Below are 10,446 nucleotides of genomic sequence, written 5' to 3'. Positions count from 1 at the left end.
CCCTTTGTCATTTGTGTTCCTCCCATTCCACTTCTGGAGCCCAGTTTGGGTGGCGCTGTTCAAAAAGTTCACCAGATCTTCTGTCGTTATCTGATTCTTGAAAGTGTTACCGAGGAGCAGACCTACATAACATAGTAGGCTGTGTTTATGCAATCGTCGGTAGCACTGCATCAAGGCAGATAGATGTCTTCAAGGCCTTGGAAAGTTAAAAGTTCAACAGATTCACCTGTTTCTGCAGCGCATCGATGCAGCTGCACGGCGGCGCCCCCTCATTTCCACGGTCCGTCGGCCGGCATCATTATGACTTTCAGGTCCCTATTTCCTCTTCTGCCAGCTCGTGTTGGGCCATAGTACCAGTCAAATATCAAAAGGACAGGATGACGACGCATTCATAGATGCTCGTATATACCTAGGTACCCATCCATGACTATCCCGTCGTCTATAGCCGTTACTGCTACCTAGAAGTCGAGGTAGAGTCTCCATAAACAACTGACTACTCACAGGTGGTCACCTCTAATTTCCACTTCCTCTTTATCATACGTATGTCCAATTTCGTTACTAATTTACCTGCTCCGAGCTATCCTTTGGGCGAAGGGACAGCTTTTCGACCCAATTCAGCACTTGATCTTACCTTCTCTAGCTCTACGATACTACCTTGAGACAGTCATCAACCGAGTTTTCTGGCCAAGCGTTACGGTGGTGTCATTGCTTAATTCAAGCTCCCTACTTAGTCCTGCCGGCAACACCCTGGGGTTGTCGCGAACAACATTTTTCTTCACGACAGGACCTCTTTCCTATGCCCGTCATCATCGCAAATCCACTTCATCCTCCGACAAGGACATCTGCATCGAAAACCGCTTCCCCAAAAAGCTTCCGTCTATCACCCATTGATCGGCGGATCAGCATTAGCTTCGCCTTGTATCTTTTCAGGGGTGTCTTGTCTCTGGCTATCCAGCCTCCAATTCCGACTTAGACAGCAGGCAATCGAGGTACACAACAAAAGGCGTCCCAGTCGCCCGCCTACTTTCGCACTGCCCAACAAGACACGATGCAGTCTGTGCAGCGCCAATTCACAAAGCTTCGAAGCAAAGGCCCCGGTAACAATGCTGCGGTCTCTGTTTTACTGAAGGAGTACGAAGACGCGGACCAGCTCCTCGCAAGGGTAAGCTCAGCATTGCTGTTCATCCCCGCTCAACCGGCCACCCTTGGTACTGGTGCTGACTTGGATTCGTGGTGCAGCTCCTCGAAAACTCCAGAGCTTGGAAGGATGCCTGGGCCTCAATCGTCCACCACCAACTGCAGTTTGTCGTTGAGCTCGAAGGCCTCTACGACCCGATTGTTGGCGCCTCCGACGGCCATGGACGCGAATCAGTTCCTACACCCCGGCTACAACTCGAGCGGACATACAGGTTGAAACAGGCCTTTGGCGAACTCAAGTCGGAGTTAGCAGAGGAAATCGGCACGATTGAAGACCGGGTGATTCGACCGGCTGTGGAAGCACGGGATTGTATCGCCCCAATTCGCAAAACCATCAAGAAACGAGAGAACAAGAGACTGGATTACGAAAGGGCCCAGGACAAAGTCAGCAAGCTTCACAAAAAGCACACAAGGACTCCAAAGGAGGAAGCTTCGTTGGCCAAGGCCGAGGTGGAGATGGCCCAGGCAGGTGATGTAAGTCTGCTCTAGCCACAGGCAGTCCACTTGATTTATTATCAGCCATACTAACTATGCACGTAGGAGTTCGCCATCGCAGACGAACACCTCCAGTCGACCCTGCCCCCCATCATAAACGCTTCTTTCAGCCTGGTACCTTCTCTGCTTGCAGCCTTGGTTCTCATCCAGAATCGCCTCCTGGGGCTATACTATACGACCATTCACGGCTACTGCATGGAGTCTGGGTTCCCCTCGCCTCCGCCTCCCATGTCCGATGTGGTGGCGGCATGGGAAGCTGCCTTCGTTCCCGCGCGGGATGATTTCGAGTCCGTCAGCATCGTAGCCCGCGGCAAGGCTGCCCATTCACCCATGGCTCTACAGGCCCCTGAGGGCCCAGGCCGCCGGATTTCCGCCATAATACCTGGGAGAAACGACATGCGTCGCGTTACTTCACCAATGCCGTCTACGTCCGGTGCGGCGTCAACCTACAGCAGCGGGGGCAGTCAACCCGGACGCAACAATCTGCGTATCCCTTCTGCAGGTGGTTACCCCTCCCGTGCCCCGTCACCCGCGGCATCCGATCGATCTTCTTACGCCTCCAGCCCGCCGGCTTCCTCTTACTCTGGTTACTCTGGCAGCCAAAACCAACAAAGGAGACTCGATTACCTAGCGCCTACCGACTTCACCGCGGCTACTGCCCTGGGCGACCGAGGCTCGGTAGACCGCGGCACGATTGAGAACAACAGGCCCTTTCCGAGGTCTCCTTCGACGACTACTCCGTCGATCAACAGGGCCCATAGCCCCCAGGCTACTCGGAATGCTGGCAGTGCAAATGGGAACGGAAACGGAAATGGAAACGATTACTTTGCTCTTGCGGTAGCCAAGAAGCGACCCCCTCCACCACCGCCGCCAAAACGGATCACAAGCCAGCAGCAACTGGTTGAGTACGTGGTTGCGCAGTATGCGTTTGCGGGGCAGGGCGCAGGAGATCTTGCGTTTAACGAGGGCGACAAGATCAAGATTATCAAGAAGACGAATACTGATCAGGATTGGTGGGTTGGGGAGTTGAATGGGAGGAGGGGCAATTTTCCGGCGAATTATTGTAAGCCGGTGTGATTTTGTTTGTTGTTTATTTACTGCGAAGCTGGGTCATCCGGACCGTGAGCGAAGAGTGTTTGGTTTGAAAGCGAATACAAGGGGGTATTAACTGCCAACATGAGAAATTGAGGGAGGTTCGCCGAAGCATGAGTGATCGAGATATTATCTGTATGAACTTGTAAACTAAAATAGGTGTTTATGAGGGAAACGAGCTGTAAGGGAAACGGGACTACGCGCTGACGTTTGCAAAGCACATAGCATAGTAAGTAGTGTTTAATCAAATCATGTACTGCACTTCCTGACCAACCATGTTTTCATCAACTCACCTTCCTCCTGTCACAGCTCATCTACACAGAGGGCTGGCGCACCAAAGATTTGACGAACGTCACAAGATATTGAAATTGAAAGAGAACGAGGAAGAAGCCGAGCTACATACCTCTATGGATGGAGAGGTAGAGGTTCTGTCTTATACGGGGTGGCAACTGAAGCCACGAAGAAAGGAAAGCCTAGACAGATCAGATGGACACACAAGGATATGAACTCCCCCCTTAACCCCTTCAGCATATGACACTCTCCTCGTCCCCCACTTCAACCAATGATCCACCATGGCTCCCTATTCCAATTCATCACCAAATAGATCAACAAACTGACATCAATCACATTCTTCGCCTTCTCAGCGTGATAAAACACTGTGGCTCCGCAAGTGGGACAAAGTTCTCTACAGATTCCGGGGGAGGATTCATACCCGTTGAGAAAACCACAAGGGAGGGTACTGAAGTCTGGACTACCTTCAACAACGAAATCAAATGAATATCCACGTCAGCGCAAAAGTCCAGCACTGAACTTCGGAGCCAGATGCCAGGCGGCAGGATTCCCAAACGCAGACGGCAGCGAACTAGCTGGCGAAACTGGTGTTTTCGTCTAATGGAAGGGGGGTTCTGGCAGATGTAATCAATCCCATTGAAGCACTGCAAGGAACTCGAGACCCAGATGCTTATTGAATTGTTTATTAGGTATCTTCTGGTATCTTCAACCATACGGTCATGGTGCATCATTTTCCGCCAGCCATTATCTTACAACCCCTTGTCTATGAACTATTACAAACGCCCGCCCTCATCACGACCCTTCGTATCCTGAATGTATGCCATATTTTTAGATCCAAATCATTCATGTTTTCATGTTATTCATCATCAATGTTATTCATCATCAATGATGGGCGCCCTTTTCGTTGACAAGCTCAGCTGGGACCTCAGTCGCGGAATCTAGCCTCGATCCGGCGGAGCTGTCACCCTTCTCGCCCTTCTCTCCAACCAGCACCGGCTCTGGCCCAGTAGTTCCTTCGATCGATCTGACCGGCTCATCCATCTTCCAGGGAGCCCTGCCCTTGGCAACGTTGACCATCCACATGGGGATAATGCTGCCAAAGTCGGGCACCCATGGGTCCTTAAATTCCTTGTTCTGGGGCACAATGCGACCACCGGAAACCTTCTCAATGATCCAGACGAGAACGTTCAAGAGCATGTACAAGCAGATACCGCCAATCAGGCCGTTAGCGATGGAGTAGGTGAAGGCCATCAGGGCAATGCAAACAAAGGCTGGAATGGCGTCGCCCATGTACTTCCAGTTGATATCCGTCACAGCGCGGACCATCATAGAGCCGACCAAGATAAGGACGCAGCCGGTGGCCCACGGGGGAATCGAAGCGAAGATGGGGGCGAAGAAGATGGCGATGAAGAAGCACACGCCAGTCGCCATGGCTGTGAGGCCTGTCTTGCCACCCTCACCGATACCGGCACCGGACTCGACGAAGGCAGTGACGGGGGGAGTACCCAGAATAGCACCAATGGCGATACTAACGGAGTCGACCATGTAACTACAGACACAAACAATGTTAGCAATCGACGAACAGAACACAGAGAAGACAGTTAGAACATACGCAATGGTGGAACCCTCAAAGTCACCAGTCTCCTCGTCAACAAGGCTGGCATAGCGAGCCATGGCATACATGGTACCGGTGGTATCGAGAATGTCGACGTAGAGGAAGGTGATGAGTGCCAAACCGAACTGTCCGCCGTGTCCCGAAATGTCCCATTGCTGAACGTTGAGGACGTGCTTGATCTGATGGAAGTCGACAACCTTTTTGAAGAAATCGAAAGCATCGTCGCCAACAGCGGTGTAGGGGAAATAGGTGACCTCGGTGGTGCGGGGCCACGAGATAATGGAAATGAGAATGATACCGGCAATGATCGCACCCTTGACGCGGTACATCATGAGCACGGTTGTGAGAACACCGCCGCAGAAGATGCCGATCCACATGGTAGGGTTGCGCATCTTGTCACTGTCAGGGCAGGCACCTGTGACACTGTCGCGAGAGGAGGGATGGCAACCAGCAAGGTCGAGGGGCACCGAGGTATCGCCAACCACGAGACCAATACCCTCAGAGTAGGTCATACCAATAAGGGTCAGGAAAAAACCGATACCGACGCTGGTCGCCAGCTTGATGGACCGGGGAATAACCCGAGCTAGCCACTGACGCATACCAAGCAGCGCAAGGCCGAAGAATACCCAGCCTTCGACGAAGATGGCAGTAACGGCAACCTGGTAGGGGACAAGACCCTGGCCGTGAAATCCGACGACGGTGTAGGCAAAGTAGGCGTTCAAACCCATGCCAGGCGCAAGGCCGATAGGCCTGTTTAATTGTCAGCAAGCCAGGACGGAAACTGATCAAAAGAATCATGAACTTACAAGTTGGCGAGGAGACCCATAAAGAAAGTAGCGAAAGCAGCAATGGCGGCGGTGGCAGTGATGAGATCTCTCTTGACCTCGGCCTTGCAGATAGCATAGGTCGGGTCATTGATACACCACCTATCCACCTGAGGATCTGCCGTGCATACGCAAGTTCCTCCAGTGTCAGAAACGACGCTTGAATTGACGGCAATGATGTACCTGCCACAAGCGTTAACAACCGCACCCAGATCGACCGGTATATATATACATATACATATATATATATGTATATATATATCGTGTGTGAGGTGGTGGTTCAAACATACGACATGGCGAAGAAGGTCGCGAGACCAGCACGCATCTCGGTGAAGAAGTAGGACCCCTTCCTTTCTTTGGGCTGTTGGCGACGTTTTAGCAAAGAGGCAGTCGGCCACTCATTTCCCAAAAACGGCGCTCACATGTCCAGAGCCATCCAGCTTGAACCAATATCCAACCTTGCTGGCGGCAACCTTGCGGTTGACAGTGTCAACCCAATCACCCACTTTCCCCATCTTTGCAAGGCGGTACAACGAGCTGCGAAATCTCGAAAATCGGGTGATGCTGAATGTCGACGAGACAATGGGAGACGATCAGCCGAAAGAGCACGGACGATTCGTGAGTGTTTGTAGCTTGGACCAATGAGTGATCGAGTTGGCGGGGAGGGGATTATCTTGGTCGGATCCCTTAACTGACTGAAGATCGTTGTTGGGTGGAGGACGGTCGACGTAAAAGGTTTGTTCGGTGTTGTTATTAACGGCGCGCAAGGCACGTTTGCATTGAGCGGTTGCCGAAGCTTTCACCAAACCCTAGCGAGGAACGCAAGAGCATTGGTGAAGGAAGGAGAAATCCTTAAGAGTCGACCGAGGCCTAGAGGTAGGCGGCCCATCTTTATAAATCAGAAGAGCAAAGATTGTGAGGTACATACCTAGGTCTAGTGTACGTTACCAGATGGGGAACCCTAGGCGCATGCTAGCCCGACCGGGGACCAGTCCGCGCGTGTGGGAAGCCGAAAATCCCAAAGGAACGGCTAAAAAAACCGATAAAAAATTTCTTATCTCCCGACCGGCGGCGGACAAGTCGTCCCAAGAAGGGAAGAGATGGGATGGCTGGCCACCCGGGCCCAGCTTCGCGTGGAGATGGTGGGTTGTGATCCTTGGCGATGTGGGAACCGGCGATGTTCGAGAAGTGGAATTGCATGGACGGCATTGGCCCGAATCTGTCGGACCTTGCAGGCTCATAAGACAGGATGACAGGAATGACCTTGTCGTTCTGGCTACCATATTGTCACGCAGCGAGGGCAAGACGGCTCGACGGGGACAAGACGGGCCACAAAAGTCGCCTCTTAAACCCGTCCAGTGCCTTCTTAGACTTCTCTTCAAGTCCCTGGGTCGCCGCCAGGGGGTCGGCGTAGCGGCCGGTTTCTATTTGGAACATACTCGAGGAAGGCACATCTTGCTTACCCTCTGCTGCAGTGGGATTGGAAAACAAGAATCTTATGAAGGCGCTGTTCGTCAGCTCGGTGGCGAGAGTCAAAGGTCTACAGAAGAAATGGCACTTAACTGGGCGAGAAACCCTGGTTTTCTGTACCGTGTGTATCTACACTACTATGTATGTAAGCAAAAAGTATCACGCTAATCTATTTGACCCTCGGCAGAGTGTTACATTGGTTTCTTCAGTTTTCCGGTCTTTTGCATCACAGATCTCCCACGCCACGCCTTCTTCTGAAGCACTCACTCGCTACTATGTACACTGCCGTCTCGAGGTAGGGCAGGAAGTCAAGAGCTCGGCTCGTGTGAGGGGAGCCTTGACTGAACGTAGGGTTTGGCTGCTTACTGCATCTCAACAACTTCAACCTTCTCCGGCTGGAAATTGCGGTTTTGATATGCCTCGATCTGCTATGTACTAGTACACACCAAATCTGTTTTATGCGCTAATTGTATTGAGCTGACTTTTGATATCATGTAAGAGCGCACTAGGGGACCCTGGAATCCCCACGATAGGTCATGTAACCGGCGACTAGCAGGGATTAGGTTCTCGCAACGACCGACTCCGATATGAGATTTCGCTCGAGATAGGAAGAACAGCCTGCATTGGTGAAAGCTCCCGAAAGCTTCCACTCCAACAAGCAGCGCTACATGGTGAGGCTTACTCTATTTTAGCTCTGGACGATCATAACATTTCGGTCCATCGCACGTTTTCCTGACTTGAGATCGTCACTCCGTGGGTTATGAAACACTACCAGTGGGCAGCCAGCGGTCGTCGTCCGTCCGGCCCTTTCAGGGTTCGAAGGAGAGAAGAGGGGCCGCCTATCTTTTGCCAAGGCTGACATGGCTGAAGTGGTGATGCAACTATGCAAGCCTGCATGCAGACGCCATGTGGGATGGAATTCGACGACATGTCACGCACGGTTCTGTGGTCTGGATCTGGCAACGACAGCTTTCCCAATTGGCACGTTAAACAACTCCCTCCGCGGGAAATAAGGCCCTGACGAACGTCTGGTGCAGAATTCAATTCAGAGGGGAATTGAATCCGGTGCAGTCTTCCATCACACAGCTGGGTGACCACTATCAGACCAAAGCGTCCAAAGATACCACACCTCGTGGCAGGATTGCTAGTGCGTGTTTGGCCCGTGGGGGTTACATACAGTAAAACCGAGCATCAGCTTCTGAAGGTGGCTTTCAACGGCGGCCCTTGCCGGTTTGCTGAAGGAAGAATCAACGGGACGAACCCACCAAAACACCAAGACGGGATCGATAAGCGAAAGAAGCACTCCGTGATCGAACTGATAAAGTTGGTTGGAGACAGCGGCCACAGCGTGTCGCAATGAGGCGAATGCCGGCCTTCCTCAGCACGGCCCCAGGCGACGACGAGAGGTCGATCTCTAATTGACGTAGCCTGCAGCATCATGTCAGCCTATCAGGAACCATTTTCATATCTCAAAACACGGTTCACTGGCAGCGGGAGGTTTATCGTATATCTCATATTCGCCGGCCGGCCAGAGGAGATTCCCGATACTGAGGTTTTGCTGGCGGTCTACGGCCTGTTCCGATTCTATCTTGTATCAAGCCTCGCTGAGGAAGAGAGGGGGAGAGTACTAGTGCCGAGCTGGATGAGATTTCCATCCATCAGCGCGGTTCTTCAAACACTGGAAACCGGAGTGCGACGGTGCTATTCCACAGCACTGCTGCATAACACGTACAGCAAGGTACATGTACGTAGGTACTGAGATGCGGTGCAGTGCGTTTCGCAAAGGGAACCGTTCAGCCCTTTCTCTTCCTTGCTCCCGTCCCAAACTTCTGTGTCGCATGTGTACCTGTACTTTACATTTCTATGCTCTGGCTCGTCTGGGTGTTGTCCACAGTCTTCAGACACAATACATATGCCCGTTGGGGAGATGAACACCCTCTCGTCCTCTCCACTACGAATTACCTTTTGGGCGGTAAAGTTCATACCACTGCCAAAAATGAAGAGTCACTGAGTCAGTATCTGGTCAGAGTGCGATCTCCGCTTTCCGCCTACCGTCGGCCGGAGTCTGGAGTTCACTCGAGTTTTTGAACACGAACAGTGACATGGATAGAGTATCCAGGAACATGCTTGTGGCTTGTGCCAAAGGTTCGAAGCCTAGCCCGGTCTTTTTTTTTTCTTCTTCAGATCCCAATTCCTTAAGTACTGTACCCGATGGGCATCTTTACGGCTGGGTTTCGTTTTTCTTTCGGCGCCTTCAGGTCGGTTACGACCGTTGCGGTTCTACGGTGGGCACTTCGGAGCCCGGGCTTTTCTGAAATGTTGTGCTGGAAGGAATAAGTCGGTGGCGCTAGGCAGCTGAATGAGAATCATGGGACTACCTCTGTTTTGTACGCCCACTAAACTTTACAGGAGTGGATGGAGCCAGTCGAGTTTAAATGAGTTCTTTTTGGGCTGGCGGCGAGTGTGTGACGACCCGGCCCCGGCATTGGCTTCCGAGTGCTGGGAGGTCCTGCTGGCCTACATAGTAGATAAGAGCGGAGGCGGAAAAGTGGTCGGTCGGTCTAGGAAAAGAGGGAAAAGGCCGCATGGGAATGAAAAAAAAAAAAAAAAAAAAAAAACCGACGGCTTCGTGAAAAGCCTGTAAAAAGCCTACCGCGTAACCGCAGTGCGCAGCAAAAGCTGACAACCCGTCTGAGAAAGGTCAACCAGACTCAACAGGATCTAGGATTCTCCGATATGGGGGAAAATGGAAAAGGGCGCAAAGTCAACAGGGTAAAACAAACAGACAATGCGACGACACAAGCTGAACCTGGCAAGCTGGTGATATGGCCAAATTCGTTTCGAACTTGGCGACCCTCTTTAGTCTTTCACTGCTTTAGAGTTTGGCTTCTACACTAGATGCGTTCTAAACCGTTGTTGCTTGGTGAAATACCAAGAGACACCCGGTTGCTCAAACCCAAAATGACATCACAGACGGGCTTCGACCCATTGACATACATATTTGACAGTCCCTCGGATCTCGGAAAGTCAAAATTCATCCCAACTCATTGCCGGTTTTCCATGATAAGCAACCTAAGAAGGAACAAGGGGATATCGGATGGGCGAGTCCGAGGCTTAAGTTGTGTGCGGCGTGTGCGCCCGTGCCGTTGCGCTGTTAGGTCTTACCGTTGCCTGCCGCTGGTAATTAGTGTACAACGTCTTCCCCTTGTACCCACCCAAAGATAGATCCCGCCAACCTCGTTGGCGTTGCTTGGGATGCAAGCGATGACGTCTCAAGTCCAGGTCAGACGGAAACATTAACAAACCCCTGAAACCCCTTACAGTACTATTCATTCATCGGAAAGGTAGGTGACTATCGTCCTCAGCACTGCGGGAGTTTCGTTGCTTCAAGGCGGAATATTTCCATTCGCGTCGCCGTCTTATTGGTGTTGCTGCGGAACGAAATCCAAATCAATTAGATTA

General features: G+C 51.8%; 3 protein-coding genes across 3 annotated transcripts; 2 read left to right on the top strand and 1 right to left on the bottom strand.

Moving 5' to 3' along the window:
- Nucleotides 1-610: 610 nt before the first annotated feature.
- Nucleotides 611-3,002, top strand: B0T23DRAFT_191930 (uncharacterized protein). Its single transcript, XM_062833231.1, has 3 exons — nucleotides 611-1,162; nucleotides 1,240-1,671; nucleotides 1,738-3,002. The coding sequence occupies exons 1-3, from the start codon at nucleotides 1,049-1,051 to the stop codon at nucleotides 2,767-2,769; spliced, it is 1,578 nt and encodes a 525-aa protein (XP_062690776.1). The 5' UTR covers nucleotides 611-1,048; the 3' UTR covers nucleotides 2,770-3,002.
- Nucleotides 3,003-3,711: 709 nt separating this feature from the next.
- B0T23DRAFT_191999 (permease family-domain-containing protein) lies at nucleotides 3,712-6,247 on the bottom strand. The gene is made up of 5 exons (XM_062833232.1): nucleotides 5,937-6,247; nucleotides 5,805-5,875; nucleotides 5,497-5,697; nucleotides 4,688-5,440; nucleotides 3,712-4,624 (listed from the first exon to the last, which is right to left on the bottom strand). The coding sequence occupies exons 1-5, from the start codon at nucleotides 6,027-6,029 to the stop codon at nucleotides 3,958-3,960; spliced, it is 1,785 nt and encodes a 594-aa protein (XP_062690775.1). The 5' UTR covers nucleotides 6,030-6,247; the 3' UTR covers nucleotides 3,712-3,957.
- Nucleotides 6,248-8,762: 2,515 nt separating this feature from the next.
- B0T23DRAFT_384578 (uncharacterized protein) lies at nucleotides 8,763-9,600 on the top strand. The gene has a single exon (XM_062837484.1). The coding sequence runs from the start codon at nucleotides 8,848-8,850 to the stop codon at nucleotides 9,070-9,072; it is 225 nt and encodes a 74-aa protein (XP_062690774.1). The 5' UTR covers nucleotides 8,763-8,847; the 3' UTR covers nucleotides 9,073-9,600.
- Nucleotides 9,601-10,446: the final 846 nt, after the last annotated feature.

This window comes from Neurospora hispaniola (assembly GCF_033458365.1).
Source record: "Neurospora hispaniola strain FGSC 10403 chromosome Unknown B0T23scaffold_6, whole genome shotgun sequence".
Taxonomy (NCBI): domain Eukaryota; kingdom Fungi; phylum Ascomycota; class Sordariomycetes; order Sordariales; family Sordariaceae; genus Neurospora; species Neurospora hispaniola.
This window is presented reverse-complemented; position numbering and strand designations above follow the sequence as displayed.